General features: G+C 35.7%; 1 protein-coding gene across 3 annotated transcripts in view; it reads left to right on the forward strand.

Moving 5' to 3' along the window:
* The window catches only part of MYB4R1 (myb domain protein 4r1), a 54,702-nt gene extending 49,023 nt beyond the window's left edge, over positions 1–5,679 (forward strand). For 2 of the 3 annotated variants that reach the window (XM_006837099.4, XM_088855084.1), the window contains 7 exons: positions 1,273–1,431; positions 1,515–1,664; positions 1,873–2,109; positions 2,193–2,321; positions 2,404–2,454; positions 2,690–3,906; positions 5,127–5,679. In XM_006837099.4, coding sequence (XP_006837162.3) covers positions 1,273–1,431; positions 1,515–1,664; positions 1,873–2,109; positions 2,193–2,321; positions 2,404–2,454; positions 2,690–3,710 — 1,747 coding nt within the window. In that variant the 3' untranslated portion in view covers positions 3,711–3,906; positions 5,127–5,679. Of the gene's footprint in view, positions 1–1,272; positions 1,432–1,514; positions 1,665–1,872; positions 2,110–2,192; positions 2,322–2,403; positions 2,503–2,689; positions 3,907–5,126 lie in introns of all 3 variants that reach the window. The other variant, XM_088855083.1, reaches the window with a different exon arrangement.
* Positions 5,680–22,607: the final 16,928 nt, after the last annotated feature.

Genomic DNA, 22,607 nt, shown 5'->3' on the forward strand with positions numbered 1-22,607 from the left:
TAATGAGTTCAAGGGCCTGGGCTAAGGGTTTATATAGCCCCTTTTACAACCGTTTTGCAAATTCAAATTTGTACACGTGGTGGCCACCCACAGCCTAAGACCTGGTCATGGGCAGCTGGCAGGCAGCCAGGGGGTTGTGGAGGGTTTTGAAGAAGGAGAGATAGGGAAGTGTTCAAAGGCGGGGTTCGAAATTATTCTATCGTTCCCCTCCGAAGGTAAAAAGGTGGAGTGAAGAAGGGAGGAAAGGGGGCTTGAAACTCTGGAATTTCAAGATCCCTCAATGGCCTTCTGAATCTCGGGTGCCACACTCGGTGTTGACCCACCGTTTGGAAAACCTCCGCTACCATGGCTTGTGGGTTCACCTCAATAAGGAAGAGGAGAGGGAATCTGTCCTTAAGTGGGGTGTGGCCGAGCCACAAGTGTGACCAATAAAGGACTCAGTGACCTTCACAAGGGTGGAAGCGGATGTAAGCTTCTAACTGGGGTAGTCAGTGAAGGATTGACATTGACACGCTGGAGCAGTTGGACTTGGCCCTTTCCATTCGTAGCCACCCATCCGGCTGGCAGCGGTATTTGAAATGAACAACCGCCTTCCAGCGATGGTTCTCTTGCTTAGCGAACTGTCACCACCATTTGCTGAGGAGGGCAAGATTGTTGGCTCTGAGGTTATGGATGCCAAGGCCCCCTTGAGATCTGGGGGAGCACACTCTGACCGAAGAGATCAAACATTATTTCTTCACCCCATTGCCTGTCCAAAGAAATTTCCTAATGAGTTGTTCTAGCCGGGTGGACACCGAGGCAGGCATGAAGAACAAGGACATCTGAAAATTGGAGATACTTGAAAAGGTATCCTTTATGAGGGTAAGACGCTCCGCAAAAGAGAGGTATCTGCCCTTCCACCCCACGAGCCTAAGCTCAACTCCATCCACGAGATGTATCTGCCCTTCCATAAGTGAAATCTCAGATTTGTTTTATCTTAAATGTTTGAATTAGTATATCTGGTTTGCCTACTTAAACTTTGATGGCTGTAATTATTCTTTCGTAACATTAACTGGTAATCAAATAGACAGGATCTCTTTTTAGCAAATTAGGTTTGATACTTAAGCTTTGAAAGATTTTTATTTTTGGAGAAGTCATACTGATTGAGAAGTTGAACTTGACTGTATCTTACTGGACTAATTCATAGGAATCAGTTTTTATATACACACACACACATACATATATATAGGTACATATACACATGCAATGAGATACATTTTAATTTGGATGCAGATGGTTGAAAACCCTTCACCCTTGTAGAAAAAGGGTGGGAAGATGGACTGTGGAAGAGGACAAGCGCTTGAAAGTAGCCATCATGCTTTTTGGTCCTAGATCCTGGAAAAAGATTGCTGGATTTGTCCCTGGTCGTACTCAAGTTCAATGTAGAGAAAGGTATTTTGATGCTTCTACGATTGAATACTTATTATGGTAAGTGATTATTTGTTTTGTTTGACTAATCTTAAGTTCCTTTACAGGTGGCTCAATTCTCTGGATCCATCTTTGAAGCTTGAGGAATGGACTGATGGAGAGGACTCCAAGTTGAAAGCTGCAATAGCTGAGCATGGATACTGCTGGTCTAAGATTGCATCGCATGTGCACCCTCGCACTGATAGTCAGTGTAGACGGTATGGATATTCTGTCATTCGTTATTATGTCTCTCTATGAGTTAGACATGATATCTCTTATGTAATTTTATTCAACTACCATATGATCTTGTTATGCTATCTTCAGTAATTAAATAGCTTTTTTTTAGGTGAAGTAAAATTTTGATTCAATATAAATTCAATTTCTCTTTGAATTTATTGATATTTCTCTCCTATCTAAATGCTACAGGAGATGGAAGGTTTTGTTTCCAGAGGAAGTACCAGTGGCTCAGAAAGCTCGAAAGTTACAAAAAGCGGCTCTTATTTCTAACTTTGTGGGTCGGGAAAAGGAGCGACCTGCAATTGGTCCTGATGATTTTGTTCCAGTTTCTGAGGAAAATAGTCCTGATAGTCTTGTGCCAGTTTCTGAGGAAAATATGTTACTTGGTGCTTCAGATGGACATGTTGGGACCATGAATAAGACATGGTAAATATCTTGGAGGGTTTAGCTATTCATCTATCATCCCTGGATTCTTATTTTGACGTCATTCTTCTGCTTTGTTTGTGCAGTACTACTCCCAAGTTGAAAAAGAAAAGGAGGCAGAAAGGCAGAGCCTCAGATGATTTGGTTCCAGTTTCTGAGGAAAATGTGTTACTTGATCCTTCAGATGGACATGTTGGAAACATGAATCAAACATGGTAAGTCACTGGAAGGGTTTAATATTTACCTATCTTCTCTAGATTCCTATGTTGACATCATTTTTTTGCTTTGTTTGTGCAGTACTACCCCCAAGTTGATAAAGAAAAAGAAGGGGGAAAACAGAGCCTCTGGGTATGTCATCATTACAAAGTCTTGAGGTTTTCCATCTTGCTTTGAATGGTATTCCATGTCATGAAAGCATAGATTTGGTTTCACAATTCTCTTTCGCTTTGATGCCAATTATCTACTTTGCTGCTTTCTTCGTTTTCTTTCTTTTTTTTTCTTTTTTTGGAGCAAATATATCTATATTTTATCAGGAGCAAATATATCTTCATCTTATCAAATAGACTTTGGTATGAAATTGCAGTGATGTCGCCAAACGAGGTGTCTTCAAATCGAGGACTAAAAAGAACTCCCTTGAAGATGCTCTGATTACAGAAGGTGGAGGCTCACAAAGCAATTTATGTGACAGTGGAAATGCTTCCAGAAAAGCCAGCTCTAGAAAATCATTGAATAAAAAGAAAAGACTTGTAGAAGATAGGAATCTGACAACGCAGGAAAACTTCAAATCTCATAAAGAATCTAAGCGAAGGAAGGGAGCATTATCTAATGAAGACACTTGTCTAAACATGATTCATGAGATTCCTCCATTAAATAGTTTCCATGAAAAGAAGCAGAAGGATAAACAGATTAAGTCAGTTTCTCTTCCTGTGAATAGTCCCACCAAAAAGAAGCAAAAGAAGAAACCAGTTAAGTTGGGGCATGTTAGTATAAGGGAGAACCGTGGAGCTACAAAATCCTCAATGAAACCCATTTCCCTAAGAAAATTGAAGCAGGCAATCCGAGAGGAAGCAGTCACTAGTATTGTTTCAGAGAGGAGCTGTGTAGTGGAACGAGCTGCATTTCAAGTAACAGACTCATCGAAGGAGAGAGGAAGGGATAACTGTGATCAGAATCAAGGACCTAATGCAATGGACGAGAATACCTTGGTTCCCTTGCAGCATTATGGACCTCTATTAAATACCAGAGAAAATGTTAGTGATGCAAATCCCCATGAGACTGCTCACATTACTGAAATGGCATGTTGCCCCTTAGTAGGTTGCTCATCCAGTGAGCCTATTACCATGAAAGAGTCTCCTGAATTGTCTTTGAAAGAAGATAAAATGTGTGAACAGTGTCTAAATCAGAGACAAGATGCTGATGGGTCAGATGTTTCACTTCCTCAGGACACTTTACTGGACAAAAATGAGAACTCATCACTGCTTGCAACCAATCTTGCATTGGTTTCCTTAGCAGAGCGTGAGCATGCTTCTCCAAAGAAGAGTCGTAGAGCCTCCAGAAAAAATATAGATTACAGTGAAATGGTTAAGGGAAAAGTCTGGCATTGATTATGAGTTGAATTGGAAATTTGATGGATGTTTAAAGAGTATCACTTGAAGAAAGATTTTAAAATATGGCTACTTGTTTGAGTAGTTGTTTCTGTTGTGGTTTCTGCTAATCCTGATTGATCCGAATAATGGGAGGAGGTCCAATCCTATTATCTTTGAAAATTTGGACCCTTTATCATCTATGGATTGCAAACAGGTACTATTATTGGAAATGCTTCCTTTTTTTATTACTCTTGTTTGATGGTCTGAATTATCTGTATATTAATCAACTGACAGAAGTAAAAATTTTTCACACAGACCCTCACACATACAGATGGCATGCTAATGCTGTTCAGCTTAGTGGGAAGAAAATATCTCAATACACTGCAAGATATTAAATTTAGGGCAAGCTTTCTATGCTGCCCCTATAGCATGAAACTTATAGCTTCCCCTTATCCAACTTCCATCCTGAATGGACAGTTGAGATTTCTCCACACAATGTCACTTCTCTACTCTATTTTATTTTTAATTTATTCTATACAAATTATTTTGACACCAAATTTTGGGCGTTCATTCTCTCTTAAACTCGCACTTATAAAAATATTAAAAAACTATTATCAATAAAATGAAATGACCAAAATACCCCTGAATGTTTCAAGGGGTATTTTGGTCATTATATTTTATTTAAAAATTATTTTAAATATTTTTTGTATGTGTGCCCCAATGAGAAGATGACACGTACCAACTTTCATATTCTTACGATTTGTATAAAAAAAATTAAAAATAAAATACTCTGAGGCGTCGGATCTAAAATCAAACGGTGAGTGGTTCACTTGATCAAAATTGGACAGCTGGATGGTAGGGGAAGCATCTATGTTGTAGGGGAAGTATAGAAACCTGTCCCTTAATTTTATACAGTGCATGACTATCTTTGCAAGATATTACATCTATACAGTACATGACTATTTTTCATAAGATAGAAAAAGATTCCCCTAATGTAGAAGTTACTTTGTAGTGGCCATTGAGATGACATCTTGTCATCTCTCTTGCCTCCTTTCTGTTGTACTTTTTTGAATGATTTAAGAATTTTGTTATTGGTCGATTAAGAAGTTGGAAAGAAAGAGGAAAATCAATGTTCATGCAAACTGATCCAACAGTTAAAATTGAAAATAAAAAATTCAGGGAACCAAAATTGGTGTCATGTTTCTGTAGACTCTTCCATGGTGTTTGTATCTTTCTGTTTGTCTTTATTTTACAAACTTCAATTATTTTGTTTGCTCTTGTGGAATAATCTCATGGAAATCAAATATTAGCCCAAAATTATAACCATGATTAATTGGTCATCGGGTGAACTTATTCTTACCCTTTCATGCCCCCCATGGTCATAAGGTGCCTTTCTAATATTCCATCTCTTTTGTTTGTATTGCATGGTTTCAGGCATGCCCCTGTTTCTCCGTGTCCTCTGGTTGCTGCAACATGCTGGGACGGCTGGTCTACCTCAAGCTTATAAAAAATGTACCGCTGGTAACCAGTGGATGTTATTTACTTTTGATATTTATTTTTTGTTTTTTTAATTGCATTATCTTCAAATAGAAATTCGACCTTTTAGATGGTCAAGTTGTTTGTCATCAACCTTCCCTTTGGAGACTTCAACTCGTCTGTGATCAGATTTTTGATATCACAAGGTCCTTAACGGTCTCTGCCAACCATGTTTGGAGAGACGCTAATGAGCAGATGCATTGGCCAAGGAGGGCAAATTGCCCAAAATTTGTCACATCCTCAGCGTGGAATGAATGGTTAGGCCTACATTTTTGTATAGTTTCTTTTTCTGTACAAAATTTCCTCAAATGTTTCCGGGGACATTTTCGTGTAATCTATTTTTGTACAAACTGCCCTGCCTTGTAAAGGGGATAGAGATGTAATGTAATTTTTATGTAACACTACATGGTCAGCTTTATTCAAAACAAAGAAGTTGTTTTTGCTGTTCAAATATGCTTCCTTTTGTGTTTGCTGACTGGTTCAGTCAAAGTAGGCATGTTCTATCATTTTATTAAATTCATGATGTATCATTATTTATTTTTTGGGTAGTATAATGGGACAGAAACTCAGAACAGAACGTGATGTTGTGGCGCATAGCTACCATGACCAGCTAGCCTTGAGCTCATTCCTAAAATAATGCACGATTATTTGTTCAACATACATTCTAAAGTGAGTCATTTTAATTTTTCAGTTTTACTTGCAAGACATTTAGGTCGATTGCACTTCTTGGGTTGTCTTTCTTCAGGATTCCCTTATTTTTTTAGTTGTATGTGGTAGTCAATTAGCATATTTTTCTGTTTCATGTTTGTTTTTTATTTTGCAATTTATGTTATTTTTACTTTTATTTTGGTTTTAGTTGTTTTTTCAGCTAGTGAACCATGATAGTAAAGATTGAATGGTTGGTTCTGAGTTCTTCGCAATCCAAGTTGAAAAGAGCCATCTTGAAATATGCTGGTGTGACACTAGTTACAATTATGCTTGTCGCCGTTTACATTTTCCATGAATAACGCGGGCGTATATCTCGATTGTACTGCTGGCATTCGCATTCCTTTTATGGCTTCCTGAGATTTAACGGTTTTCACTTTGAAAATGAAAAAGCAGGAGCCCCATGTGGTAGAACATGTTCATTTTGAGGGACTTTGTGGTGCCATAGGCCTCGGCTCAGTGGCACGCATGTCTGTTTGGGTAAAGAGGAAGGTCAAGCGTCTCATACCATCCACGTGCAGTGGTCCCACTGGCATACATATTATTATTTAGGCACTAGATATTTTTTCCTGTGATGTTTGTTTTCTGGTGGGTGAATAAGTTCTAGTGAGGTGTACAAATCTAAGGAATTAAGCTTGGGGTAAGCATAGGGTAAGAAAACGATTTTTATTGTCAACCTTTTTAAAGGCATGGGAACGTTCTTAGGTTTGAACACTTACTAGGAAGGTGAGCAAATCCAAAGTTCCATGTTTAGCACATGGTGAGAGTACGCAAGTTCAGCAGATGGAGAGAGAAAAGAGAGAGTTTGTGGTTCACTTTTGGAAAAATATCTTCATACTCACTATTTTTAAGTATCATTTCACGATAGACTCAAGATTTTAAAATATATATTAAGGAATAAAATTTGTAGTTTTTATTTCTTCTAACCCCCTGAGCTAGATTAAACTTGTTTTTTTAGGCCAAACAAATTTTAAAAAACATACTTTTTGTAAAGCATAGAGGTTCTTAAGCATTCCTTTTTCCAAGAAAGTATGACTGCAGATAGGACAAGAGTGTTTTTTAATTGATGTAACTTTAGAGGGATGTGAATCAAAGGTAAAAACATATCCCATAATGTATGTTTTACAAATATTGAAAATGGGCAATTTGCTAAGTACCAAGAAAAATAGAAATCACAAATCACAAAAAGTATAATCACAACACAAGATTTAATGTGAAAAACCCTTCAATGTGAACGGAAAAACCACGGGGCAAATCCGAAAGATAAATCCATAAAAACAAATAAGGATTACAATATAGTTTTTTTTCAAGTTTTTGCCCAAAACTTGAGGCTTACAATCAAATGAGAGAACAACAATAACTTGAAGAAATACAAGGTTACTTTACAAACATCAACAGAATGATCTCTTTCCTACCTCATAAAACCCCAAAGATGGTCTTCCAATGGCTTGGAGAAACTGTCGTAGAGCACAACAACTGTTCTGGTTTTCAGCTGAGTGTAGAGTGTGAGAAATAGCAAAACACACCAACTGTTCCTGTTTCAGCTGAGTGTAGAGTGTGGGAAATAGCAAAGATGGCCTCTGGAATGACCTATCGAGATGCTCACCAATGGATGAAGGGTACTCAGCGGTGGAGGGTGCTCGCTAATGGAGATGGTCGCTCATGTAGGTCATCGCTGGTGGATGGAAGGTGCTGATCTCTCTCGTACTCTCTATACCGTAGTGAAATACCCCTTTTGGGGTTTGTCTGTTAAACACCCTTATGTTCTCTCTCTCTCTCTCTAACGTTTTTTTATTTTATTGGGTCCTTTTTTTTTTTTTTTTTTCTTTCCACTCCTTATGGAGTTGGACACCACAAGGTAATTACCCAACAAACTCCCCCTCCAGACCCATTAGGAGGGCTCCCCCATACTGGATGCTCACATGGCACCCATGACTGCCAAAGCTCTGCATAACTCATGCTTCTCCTTTGGCACTGTTTTTGTCATCATGTCTGATGGATTCTGATTGGTATGGATTTTGTAAATCTTCATCAACCCATTTTCTAAGACGTCTCGAATCCAATGGTACTGCACCTCAATGTGTTTGGTTTTGGAGTGGAATGTAACATTCTTGCTAAGATCAATGGCGCTTCGACTGTCACATCTAATTACATACTCTTTTTTCTTCAAACCCAACTCTATAAGAAAACGCTTCAACCATAATATCTACTTATAGGCTTTTGTAGCAGCAATATGCTCTACCAACTTTGATCGCCAAGAAATGGCTCCTCCTGCAAAAGTAAACAAGTAACCTCAAGTAGATTTCCTTCTATCAAGATTTCCTGCCATATCCGCATCTGTATAGCCTTCCACCAAGGGTGATGAGTTTCTAAAACATAGACAAACTTTAGATGTGCCTCTTAGATACCTTAGAATCCAATTTACAGCTTCTCAATATTGCTTGCCTGGATTTACCAAGTATCTGCTAATGACACCGGTGGCATGTGCTATGTTAGGCCTTGTGCACACTATAGCGTACATCAAACTTCCTACGACTGAAGCATAGGGGATCTTATCCATTTCCTTCTTCTCTTCATTGCTGGTTGGAGATAACTTGGCACTCAACTTGAAGTGACTAGCTAATGATGTACTAACTGGTTTCATATTCTTCATGTTGAATCTTTCAAGTACATTCTCAATGTACTTTTCTTGTGATAGCCACAACTTTTTGTTCTTCCTATCACACTTTATTGTCATGCCCAAAATTTATTTTGGGCCCCTAGGTCCTTCATGTCAAAAAACCTTGTTCAATTCTTTCTTCAACTTGTCAATCAAATTAGCATCTTGACCAACGATGAGCATATCATCAACATATAACATGAGAATAATAAAAGAAGATTGGAAATACGTTTAAAGGTAAACACAGTGGTATGCAGTGGTTCTCATAAAACCATGACTCATCATAAAAGAGTCGAACTTTTTGTACCATTGTCGTGGAGCTTGCTTCAATCCATACTCGCTCTTCTTCAACTTGCATACCATGTGCTCTTTGCATTTCATTAGGAAACGTTCCGACTGTTCCATATATATCTCTTCCTTTAGATCTCCATGCAAGAAAGTTGTTTTGACATTTAATTGCTCAATCTCCAAGTCGTGACTAGCAGCTAGACCTAGGATAGTGCGAATAGAAGTCATCTTCACAACGAGAGAAAATATTTCATCAAAAGCAACACCATTTTTCTACTTGAATCCCTTGACAACCAACCTTGCTTTGTACCTCATTTTCTTCTTGTCATTTTCATTTTTCAACCTAAATACCCACTTGTTCTTCAAAGCTTTTCGTCGTTTTGGTAGCTCAACTAGCTTACAAGTTTCATTCTTAGAACTTGATGACTTTATTCCATTGTTCATTTTGCTCATGTACGATAACTTCTTTAAAACTTTATGGTTCATCACTTTCAGTGAGTGTGACATACTCTGATGATGAATATTTTGTTGAGGCTTTTCGTTCCCTTTGTGGCTTTCTCACCATAAGTGGTTCTTCTTGAGGAGGCTGCTCCCTCTACTCAATATCACCATGTACATCATCATTACCATATACGTCATCATCATGCACATCATCTATTTGAGGAGTCTCACCACCCCAAACTTGGTTATCTTTATCTTAAACTTGCTGCCCATCATTATGATGTATGGGTAAAGGGGCTTGTGCTTCTGGTAGCTCATCTACAAACCTATTTGACGGTTCCTCCTTATCAAAATAAAAAAGTGTTTGATTTTCACGAAAGATCCCATCTCGGCTTCTATGCAACTTTTTGGCCTTTGGATCCCACAACCTATACCCAAATTCATCATCTCCATAACCCAGAAATATACATTGGGTTGCTTTGTCATCTAACTTACTTCAGTGCTCTTTAGGTACATGTATGAAGGCCTTGCATCCAAAGACTCTCAAGTGTGTGTAGGATACATCTTTGTCGGTCCACACTCTTTCTGGCACATCCCCTTCCAATGGAGCCGAAGGAGATAAATTTATCAAGTAGCACGCCGTATTCATAGCTTTACCCCAAAACTCTTTTGGTAACTTAAATGAGGAAATCATGCTTCTAACCCTTTCCATTATGGTACAATTCATTTTTTCTACAATGCTATTATGCTGCGGTGTGGAGGGAACAATTTTCTCATATCATATGGCATGCTTGACACAATAATACTCAAAGTTCCTTGAAGTGTACTCTCTACCATTATTTGTGCGAAGGCATTTCAAGGACTTCGATGTTTGTCTTTCAACCATGGAACTTTTGAAAATTTTCAAATACTTGATCTTTGCTCTTCACGGTAAAACTCCAAACTTTCCTAGATGCATCATCAATGAAAGTGACAAAATACAAAGCACCAATAAGAGTTTTCACAATCATAGGGTCACATACATCAGAGTAAACTAAATCAAGTATTTCATTATCCCGTTTAGTTTTTCATATGAAAAGGAAACTCTATGATGTTTTCCTACTAAACAATTATCACAAGAGGTTAAGGACGTACCTTTGAGACTTGGAATAATATTTCTCTTCACTAAAATCTCCAAACCTCTCTCACTCATGTGACCAAGTTGCTTATGCCACAAGTCGGATAGAGGTTCTTCAAGGGCAGCATTCACCTCACCTTTGGATAGCTGGGCTTCAGTCTTGTAGAGAGAGCAGCATTTCTTGTTTCTTGCCACAACAAGAAAGCCCTTTTTCAACTTCCACACTCCATTGCCAAACTGTGACTCATATCCTTCATCATCAAAGATTCCTATTGAGATGAGATTCAATTTAAGGTCTAGAACATGTCTCACATCCTTGAGGACCAACTTGTAGCCAATATTGGCAGTAATGCAAACATCACCCATTCCAACAATTTTAGATACGCCATTATTTCCCATCCTTACCGAACTAAAGTCTCTCGACTTGTATATGGTAAAGAAATCTATGTGTGAAGTACTATGGATGGATGTTCCTGAATCAATCAGCCAATTTGAATCATCACATGTTGCACTAACACAACCTTCGCCACACGTCGAGAATATTATAACATTACTGGATGCAATTGCAGTGGTTTCCTGATGTGTTTTGTTTCCATCACCACATTTCCTTCTTTTTGATATCTTTTAAACTTCCGACACTCCTTCATAAGTCCAGGCTTTTTGCAATAGTAACACGTCACTCCTTTTCTTGACTTGGATCTCCCTTTTGATTTGCTTCAGTTATAATTTTATCTATTTTTCGATCTCTCTTGTTCTTCAGTGACTAATGCGTGTGAGTGGAAGGAATCTAAAGATTTTCTTCTCACTTCTTCATTCAACAAACTACTTGTAACTTGACTCATGGTAACAATTGTTGACATATATGGCTATAAGGCCTTATGTGTCTTAGCCTACATTATCGGAATTCCATATATCCAATGGTTATATCCATATGAATGTAACATTTTGTCCAACGGTCATATCCATATGAATGTAACCCTTCAGAAACCCATTAGAGATTAGGGAACCCTTTCGTTTCTCAGAGACCCGTTAGAGAAATAGAACGTTACCCCTTCTTTCCCTATAAAAGGCGTTCGTCTCTCTAAAAGGCGAAGGGATAAAAAATCCGGGTTCTGCGATCACCAGCCTCACGACATCCCTGATCTCGGGTCTGATCTTATACACGCTTCATCAAATTTTGCTAACAATGGTATCAGAGCGATCAGATTCCATCTTCCATATTGCTTTATCTTATATTGCTCACACTTATCTTATACTGGATCCATATATATTCAAGTATATCTTTAATGGTGAGGCATACGTAAAGTATATGTTTTATCTTATCACATGTTTTCAAAACAATAAACCTCTATTGGTATTATTGCAGTGAATTTCAGTGATTACCACTGATTGTCACTGAATATCACCTATTGTTTAAAGGATTGTATAGTTACGTGCATTTTGATAAGCATGTATTGTTTAAAGGATTAACATGTATATCTTTGTTTAAGAGATTGCTTGGAATTACAACGTGATATGAAAGATGTTTAAAGGATTGTATAGTTACGTGCATTTTGATAAGCATGTATTATTTAAAGGATTAGCATGTATATCTTTGTTTAAGAGATTGCTTGGAATTACAACGTGATATGGAAGGATAGATATTTTAGATTTCATGTGAGGATAGATATTTTAGATTTCATTTGACTGAGATATAATCACCTAATAAAATTATCCATGAGGTTGAATTTTTTTTTTCACTAAATATCAGTGGCTGCAATTTTTGATTTTATTTTGTTGCCTTATATATTGCTGATATTTCTATTTTTTTTTTTTATTTTAAAAAGTTTCTTGTCGCCTTCAATGGCGAAGAAAGACTGTATGGTAGGTTAGTTTATCATCATCTCTTTGCCATATTAATAGGTTTAGTGATCGAGGCCCTCCTGTTATTCCGTAATTTTCAAGCGGAATTAAGTCTGGAAGGAAAATTGTTTATTGGCGTGTTCCTGGAGGAATTTGGATCTATTGAAGCCGATTTGAAGAGGAATTAGGGTTCCTGACTTTTGGTAAATTAGGGCTCGCAATCAAGATTAAAAAAATAATATATATTGGGTTTTTTTTTTTCTTCGAGTGATCATCAGTGTGGACGGCTGAGGGTTGGTTACTGTACTCTGCATTCTTTTTTTCATTTGAATTTTAGTGAGAGGTTAGGGTTTGGAATCTTTTTTCATTTGAATTTTAGTGAGAGGTTAGGGTTGAATCTTTTTTCATTTGAATTTTAGTGAGAGGTTAGGGTTGAATCTCTTTTCACTTGAATTTTAGTGAGAGGTGAGGGTTTGGAAGAGTTGAGTGGGTTTGGAGGAGTTAAGTTCGTTGGATCTGGTAGACCAATTAACGCATGGCGATTGCTGGATATTTGACGTTGTAAAGGAAATTTGGGCTCTCAAGTCGTTGATGGATGTTTTTTTTTCCCTAAAAAGTGGTTTCTAGCGTTTTGGGTTTACAGATCTGAAACTTGAAGGAATTAGGTCTTTTGACTGTGAGAGTAGCATCTGATTGATCGAGGTTTGCTGCAAGCTTTTAAAGGCTTGGGCACAGAAGTTATTGGGTATTAGTGCCTGCCAATGCCATTTTTTAGGGTTTCTCTAGAGTATTTTATGGCTCTGTGGAGACAAAAACTCGAGGGATTGGTAGCAAGAGGAGAACGTCTAGGTTGACCTTCCAACAATAACGGACATAGTAAATATTGTTGTCCACATGAATAGCCACATTGGCTACATGCAACTTACTAACACCAAAAAAAAAAAAAAAAAAAAAAAAAAAAAAAAAAAAAAAAAAAAAAAAAAAAAAAATAGAAGGAAAAAAGTAAAAGGGCCTCTTTCAACTTAGATGCACGGTTGAAACTATAGTCCGACTTGCCGGATTCGAACCAGCGACCTAACGATAGCAACCGACCTTAGCTCAGTTGGTAGAGCTGATGATTCTGTTCTCAAAAGATTTAAAATGAAAAATTGTAAGTCATTGTCTACTCCTGTTGAAAAGGAAGTAAAGTCGTCTAGGAAAGATTGTTCAGTAGAAAGACAAGAAAAACTTAACATTCCCTATGTACAAGCTATTGGTAGCTTTGTAAATGGAGTAAGATGTACAAGACCGGATTGGAGTTATACCGTAGGACTTGTTAGTAGATATCAAAGTAATCCAGGCATAGCTCATTGGAAAACAGTTAAGGTACATTAATGGAACAAAACATCTAAAATTGTGCATTCAAACAAATAAGCTTGAAATTATATATGCATATTTTGCTGGGGATAAGGATGATAGAAAGTCCACCTCAGGACATATCTTCATTTTTGAAGCGGCAACTTGTAACAATCCTAAACTTAAATAAAAAAAAAAAAAGTAAAATAAAATAAAATAATATATATATATATATATAAAATATAAATAAATAAATAATTCTTATAGTGTGATGGTCCATATAAGTATTATGGTCCTTAGGGACCATCACCACTTTGTGAACTTTTTCCCTTTCATTACTACATCCTTTAGTGGACGTGGGCTTTAAACGTTTCATGTGTAATATACTTAATAAAATAATATAATAAGGTATCTCAAGAATTTAAAAAGGAGAGGCGACGACTCCTACCCTAGAAAATTTTTGAGATCTTTCTCTTTCTAGTCGAAACGTAGTGAGCTCTTTCTCTCTTTAGCTGAATGGAAGCTCCCTTTCAAATATTTAGGTAAGTGATTTCATTATCTTGAAAAATAATCCGTTCTTTTTAAAAATGAAATGAAATAATTACTTCTGCTTATTATCATGAATTTTAGGCGCGATAAGTTTTATGTGCAAGCGACCTCATTATTTTGAAAAATAATCTTTTTAATAAAATTGTGATATTTTATCTATGTTAGAAATTTTAAATTATGTAAATTCTTAGAAATACATTTATTTATTTTTCTTGTCTATTGTTAGAAAATTTTAGATACTGTAAAATTATTACAAATAAATGTGATATTTCTGCTTTTAGTAAAATTGTGAGATTTCTTTCTACCGTTTTTGAAGATTTAGACATTGTAAATTTCATGTGCAAATGACTGCCTTATTATTTGAAAACTGATATTTTTGCAATTGATTATAACATTGTCTGTGAAATATTTATTTGTGAATTGACACCCCATAAATTGTGATAATTCCGGATTCTTGAATTTTTATAAGAGTTTTTCTATGCATATTAGATTGGCAATTATGCTAGAATGTCTTTACGAACTGCTACTTTTCTAAATCTGAGCCCAAAATTTTGACTGGTTATTTTTGAAATGTTATTGAAAGTGACTGTTATTAATGGTTTCAGTAAAATTCAAATTAATAATTTCAGTGATATGTTGAGTACATGATATTGCTGCTTTCGAATGTTTAAAGAAATTTAGAAGTACTTTAAGTATGCAAGTGGACTCATCCGGTTCGCCGGTGAGGTATAAGTGGACCTATCTGGTACACCGGTAGGGATTAAGTGGACTCATTCGGTATGCCGGTGAGGTATAAGTGGATCTGCAAGGATTAAGTGGAGCTATCTGGGACCCCAATAGGGATTAAGTGGACCCATCAGGACGCTGATGGGGTATATAGGTGAGCTACTTAGGATGCCAGTAGAGTAATTTGTGAAATCTTTTGAATTATGCACTGCCGTTAAAATGTTATATGCATTTCAATTATTCAGACTATACTTAATTATGCATTTTTGAAATTGAAACTGTTAATGCATTTCTGTTAATAGATCTCCTTTTTGAAAATATTGATAACTTTCAACCATGATCATTTTTAGGATTATGATGATCACTTACTGAATAGCCAAACTCATCAAATTATGGTAAACATTTTTTTCAGGATAACTGCGGTTTCATTTTAAGTGCTTGTCAGGATCAACTCTGGAAGATATTGTAGTTGTGCTTAAACTTTCTTTTGTTACTTTGTAAGAATTCGTCACTATAAATTTGTCTTATCAAGAGATGTATATATGTTTTGATTGTCACATCTCAGGAATATCAGTATTGTGAGGCGTGACACAACTGTTCTTGGTCTAACAAGAAACAAGGGTGTGTAGCTAGGTACATACAGGAAGCATAATACATTGCATGTAGCACTTCTTGTACTTTTGCCGTCTGGATAAATCGCTTCATAGATAACTTGAAGCTGTAAATAATCGACTAACGGATCCAAATATTTTGTGATAATCAAGCTGCAATTAAAGTAATTCAAATAGGAGTAAATAGCTCCAAAAGAAGACGTATAGATGTCCAATGTCACTGCATTCAGGATGTAGTTGAGAAAGGTAAAGTAACTATTAGTTACTTGCCCTCATCAGATATGATCGCTAATGCATTAACAAAATGTTTAAAATGTGACTTAAAATATTTATGTTAGAAAGTTTTCTTGAGTGAGAAACCGCATTAGTGTGAAAATCCTCATGATAGACCATCTTAATGGACTTAAAATGTTTAAGCCAGACAATTTTTCATGAGTGGGAAATTCGAATTAGCGTGAAAATCCTCATGATGGACATCAGTTTTTATAAGTGATAAATATGCATTAGCATGAAAGTCCTATTGATGGACATTTGTGAGCTTAATGAGATTAAGTAAATCATTTATCATAAGTGACAAATCTGCATTAGGGTAAAAATCCTCATGATAGAGTTTGTTATGAAAAGTATATCCGCAAAAGCGTGAGAAAAACCTTATGACAAGATATTTTCTTAAAGGTCATACTCAAAAGTGGGAGTATGCATGTGACTTATTAAGGTTATACTTAAAAGTGAGAGTATGCATGTGACTTATTAAAGTCATACTCAAAAGTGAGAGTATGCATGTGACTTATTATGCTCGGCCGTCATTGTCAAGTGGGAGATGTTGACATGTATTGCTATGAGGTCTTACGTGTCTTAACCTACATTTGTGGGAATTTCATATATCCAACGATCATATACATATGAATGTAACATTTCGTCCAACGATCATATCCATATGAACTTAACCCTCAGAAACCCGTTGGAGATCAGGGTCCCATTGGGTGTCGAGTTGCTAAGGGATACAACAAGGGTCTCCCAAGTGTCAGGCAATGAGCTCAACAACAACAATGCTTGCAGCTCATCATCTAGTACCATTTTCATAGTTGTCAACTGATTTACAATGCTTTGCATTTTATTCAAGCGTTCCGCAACTGACCCGTTCTCCTTAAACTTCAAGTTTACAAGTTTTCTAATTAAAAATGCCTTATTTCCGGCCATCTTTTTGTCATACAAATCATGCAATATCTTCCAGAAGGAAATTGCACTAGTTTCCGTTGATACATGGTGGAACACGGTATCATCCAATCAATGTCGGATGTAAACAATTGGTTTCTGGTATAACTTCTTCCAATCATCATCGGTGATGGTTTCCAGCTTCTTCTCTATCCCCTCAATTGGCAAATAGAGGTCTTTTGAATAGAGAAGGTCTTCCATTTTGGCCTTCCAAATTGACTAGCTGCCCCTATAAAAACAAACACTTGATGTGCAAATACTTTAATACTAGTTGTTGGAAAGTAATGCCCTTCTCTTCTATGTGTGAATCAAAGGTAAAATCATAACCCACAATGTATGTTTTACAAATACTGAAAATGAGCAATTTGCTAAGTGCTAAGAAAAATAGAAATCACAAAAAGGGAAATGATAGTTCCACCAAGCACAATTACAACACAAGATTTAACGTGGAAAACTCTTCAATGTGAAAGAAAAAGTCACGAGGCAAATCCGAGAGAAAAATCCACTAAAAACAAATGAGGGTTACAATATAGTTTCTTTTCAAGTTTTTGCCCAAAACTTGAGGCTTACAATCAAATCAGAGAACAACAATAACTTGGAGAAGCAGCTACTGAGCACACCAACTGTTCCTGTTTAGCTGAGTGTAGAGTATGAGAAATAACAAAACAACTGTTCCTGTTTTCAGCCGAGTGTAGAGCATGGGAAATAGCAAAACACACAAACTGTTCCTGTTTTGAGCAGAGTGTAGAGTGTGTGAAATAGCAAAAATGGCATCTGAAATAGCCTATTGAAATGCTTATTCAGCGGTAGAGGGTGCTCACTAGTGAAGATGGTTGCTCATCGCTGGTGGATGGAAGGTGTTGCCCTCTTCCCGTTCTCTCTCTACTGTAGTGAAAAACCCTGTTTGGGTTGTTTTTAAACACCCCTATATTCTCTCTTTGACTATTTCTTATTTTATTGGATTTTTTTTTTTCTCTTTTCATTCCTTATGAGGCTTGACCCCACAGAGTAATCACCCAACATGTACAACCCTCTCGTAAGTTTAATCTTCCATATAAGCCGTTGGATTCATTTGAGGAATGGATTGAAGTGAAAAGGAAAGTGAAGCATACCTTTAGTTCTCAAAGATTGGGTCATGGCGTTCAAAGCTTTGGATCTTCTTTTGCAGTACAATATGAACGACAAAACTCGATTTCTCGGGAACGTGGGACACGCGGTATTTCTAAAAGCTATTACAATTTCAATTCCCACCATATTTCATCAAATTTGAAATTTTAAAAAAATTGGATTCTGGTGGGTTTGTTTTGATAGACCAAAAGTTTCTTTTCCTACACCTTAGCATCCGTTGTCTGTTTTAAAGAAACCAACTGTTGAGGCGGTGGATAAGGATTCGATAGATTTCAATTACATTGAGGTAAGGAAAATTTATAGGAGGATGGAATATAATGCTTTTAGTTTCGTGGTCCGATATAGCTTCATCATTTTTAGTCATCTCTCAGCCTTTATTCAAGATAGGTTAATTACTTCTAGTGAAATAATTTTCTCTTATAGTAAATTAATTTTTTAAGATATAGATTTCTTAAAATTAGATTTCATATGAAATTGTTTTATTTTGTTTGGTAAACTATTTGGGAATCTACCATCTTGAAATCTGAAATGTAAGCTATTTTAACTTTTAATTCTTATTACAGATATTATTGAGAAGGCACTGATAATTATCTAATGAATATGATATCTTAAAAATTATCCATTATAAGATGATTACTAATAAACCTCCCTAAAAATCCAATCACACACTCTCTCTAAAACTCATTCTCTCTCTAGAAATCCAATCTCTCTCTCTAAGAACTTATTCTCTATCTCTCTAGAAATCCAATCCTCTGTCTAAAAACTTATTCTCTATCTCTTTAGAAATCCAATCCTCTGTCTAAAAACTTATTCTCCATCTCTCTAGAAATCCAATCTCTCTTACTCTTTCTAAAAACTCATTCTCTTTTTTTATCTAAAAACTCATTTTCTCTCTAAAAACCCAATCTCTTTATCTTTTTAAATATTTATTATCTCATTCCCTATCTAAAAACCCATTCTCTCTTTAAAAACCCAATCTCACTTTCTCTATCTAAAAACCTATTCTCTCTCTAGAAATCCTATCGCTCTTTCTCTCTAAAACACATTATTTCTCTCTAGAAACCCAATATGTATCTCTCTCTCTGAAAACCCATTTTCTCTCTTTAGAAATCTATTATCTCTTTCTCTATCTAAACATCCATTCTCTCTCTAGAAATTTAATCGCTCTTTCTCTCTAAAACACATTCTCTCTCTCTAGAAACCCAATATCTCTTTCGCTTTATGAAAACCCATTCTCTCTATCTAGAAATCCACTATATATTTCTCTTTGAAAACCTCATTCTCTCTCTAAAAACTGAGTCTCTTTCTAGAAACCCAACCTCTCTTTCTCTTTCTAAAAAAGCCATTGTCTTTTTTTCTTTAAAAACCCATTCTCTCTCTCTATAACATCCCAATTTCTTTTTCTCTCTAAAAACCCATTTTCTCTCACTCTAGAAACTCACTCTCTCTTTATCTAAAAACCCATTCTCTTACTCTAAAAATCCAATCTCTTTTTCTCTCTCTCTAAAATCTATTCTCTCTCTAAAAACTCAATCTCTATATCTCTTTAAAAACCCATTCTCTCTCTAGAAACTTGTTCTCTCTCTCTAAAACTTGTTCTCTCTATCTAAAAACCCAATCTCTCTTTCTCTTTCTAAAAACCTATTATCTCTTTCTCTCTAAATATCCATTCTTTCTAAAAAACCAATCTCTTTTTCTATCTTTAAACCTATTCTCTCTATCTAGAAACTCAAGCTCTCTCTTTATATACTCATACTCTTAGAAATCCAATCTATCCTCCTCTCTCTAAAAATCCATCCTCTCTCTAAAAAACCCATCTTTCTTTCTCTCTCTCTAAAAACTCAATCTCTCACTCTCTTTAGAAATCCAATCTCTCTTAGAAATCCATTATATCTTTCTCGATCTAAAAATTCATTTTCTCTCTGTAAAATCCAATCTCTCTTTCTCCTTAAATTCCCTTTCTCTCTCTCTAGAAATTCAATATCTCTTTTTCTCTCTAAAAACTTATATTTTCTCTCTAAAAACCCGATATCTCTTTCTCTTTTTAAAAACTCAATCTCTCTTTCTCTCTCTAAAAACCTACTCTCACTAGAATCTCAATTTCTATCTTTCTCTCTCTCTAAAAACTTATTCTATCTAAAAACCTGATATCTCTTTCTCTCTTAAAAACCCATTCTCTCTCTAAAAACATATTATCTCTCTAGAAACCCAATCTATCTCTGTAAAAATCCATTCTCTCTCTAGAAATTCAATCCTCTTGCTCTCTCTGAAAACCTATTTTGTCTCTATGGAAAAACTCTATCTAAAAATCTATTCTCTCAAGAAACTCAATCTCTCTCCCTCTAAAACATATTCTCTCTCTAGAAACCCAATCTCTCTTACTCTCTCTAAAACTTATTCTCTCTCTAGAAATCCAATCTTCTTTTTATCTTTAAAAACCCAATCTCTCTTTCTCTCTACCCAATCTCTCTTTTTCTCTCTAAAAACCTATTATTTCTTTCTCTCTCTAAAAATTCAATTTCTATTTCTCTTTAGAAACCCAAGCTCTCTTTCTCTTTCTAGAAATAATCACTTTTTACTATTTAAAAATACATTCTCTCATGCTCTCTCTAAAACCTATTCTCTCTCTAGAAAACCAATCTATCTTTCTCTCTCTAAAAATCCAATATCTCTTTTTCTCTCTAGAAACCCAATATTTTTAAAAATTTCTAAAATTAATTTAGTCTTAAATTTTCTTAATGGGCCACGGACTGAGCTTGAATATTACATATTCGTGAGGGGCGTGCTTTTGAGGTACATTTTTTGGTCGGGACTTACGGGGCCGAGCCAAGGTATTTTTGGCCTTTGTCAGGCCTTGGGCCAACCCGGTCTGATGGCAGCCTCCCACCCCTGATTATTTTCATAGAAATTGGAACCTATAGAGGTATGATTCCAATTTCTGAGATTTTGAACACTATTTATGGAAATTAATTTCCAAGGTAAAAATATTTTTTACTTTTGTTACGAACCAAACGTGAGAAATTAGTTATTTTTTAATAAAATATTTCTAAAAAATCATTTTCATGCGAACTAAACGTGCCCATATTGTTTTTTTTTTGGGTAATTTAGTGGGGAAGACAGGCCCCCTACCCGTTTTTTCAATAGATTGGGGAGTTACATTTTGAATGTGTTAATTGGGGATGTAGCAGAGGAATAGATATCACGATGGTGGTAATTGGGTGTGGGGATACTATCACCACAAGCCCAACCCCTTTCCTACTTATAGGGTTTTGATGGAGTAAGAATGCATACATTCCAGGTTATTGAGTAAGAAACCTTGAGTGGTAGTTAAATTGGATATGGAGAAAGCTTATGATAAAGTTGAATGTAATCTCATTTTAGGAGTGAAATCAAGATATTATTTTTTGGATGTCTCTTTTTAGACCATTTCTCTATGCTGATCAGTTGCAACCTTAGGGGTTTTTTAATGCCCGTAGACGTCCGTGATAAGATGATCCATTATTGCCTTTTCTTTTTACTCTTATGTTGAGTGCTTTAGCTTTATGAGTCAAAATGTTGAGAATAAAGATAACTTTGCAGGATTCAAAGTCGCCTAGGGGGATCAAGTATGTTTCATCTATGATATGCAGATGATACTCTAATTTTCTATAAGGCTGAACAAGCACAAGTAAAGAAAAATTGGTAGATTTTTGAAATGTTGCGAAGTTGTTTTGGGTTTGAAGGTTATTTTTGTTAAAACATCCTTGATTGGAGTAAGGTGTAATGATCTACTCGTGGCTCATTTAGCAAGTAGTTTGGGCTATAGGGTGGACGTTTTTCCTCTTATCTATTTGGGTATATACCTATTTGAGATTCAAAGTTATCATTCTCACCTTGGGATAAGATGATATAAATAGTACAATTCAAATTGAATCTTTGGAAGCTTAAATATGTATTATTGGGAGTGATAGTTACATTACTTAAATCATGCTCGGCTAATCTTCTTTTTAAACTGAATTTGGCTTCGAGATAATAGATTTGCACAACATTGTAGGGATTTGTGGAACTTGAATCACATCTTTAAGCATCATTTCGCCATTAGCCTTACTTAGATTGATGAAGGCGCCAACCTTATACAAACCTCACCTTTCAAATTTTGGGGATCCCTTAATCATGAAATAAAGTTTAAAGAAAAAAAAAAATCAGAGTTTTGAGTTTTAAAACACTAAACTTTAACTAGAATCACTAGATGATAATTAAAAAGAAAATTAAACATTAAGTTTTCAGACACTTTAATTTGAATGTCAAATAATTTGGATAATTTTTTCGATTGTAGGACATTATTTTTTAAGCGCATACATAATGGCTCTTCGTTTTTTGCCAATTGTTCGATAAATTAAAATAAAATATGGAAAATTATATAACGATATTTTACTTTTAGTAGAAAGTGGTCACAATTAATCTTGACAATTGGATGTAAATTGAGCGGTTGCATTTATTTCATTGATCATGTTCAAAGTTAAAAAAAATAATTCTTGAACTTTGTGACACACCCAAGCTATCAAATTTTACATTAGATAGTTGTAAGTAATTGTGACCTCTCTATATTAAAAGTAAATGGTCTCATTGTATATAATCCCATAAATAATTAGATTGCTTTGGTTCACTAGAAAAATAAAAAACATTAACTAGACAGAAAAAGAGAAGATTGATTTGGATTAGAAAGTTCTTTTGAGATAGGCCCCAACTTCGGGGTCCTAAATTACTCTTAAAATTATAATAGA

Source organism: Amborella trichopoda, chromosome 13 (assembly GCF_054954075.1).
Source record: "Amborella trichopoda isolate Santa Cruz 75 chromosome 13, AtrichopodaSantaCruz75HAP2 v2.0, whole genome shotgun sequence".
NCBI lineage: Eukaryota > Viridiplantae > Streptophyta > Magnoliopsida > Amborellales > Amborellaceae > Amborella > Amborella trichopoda.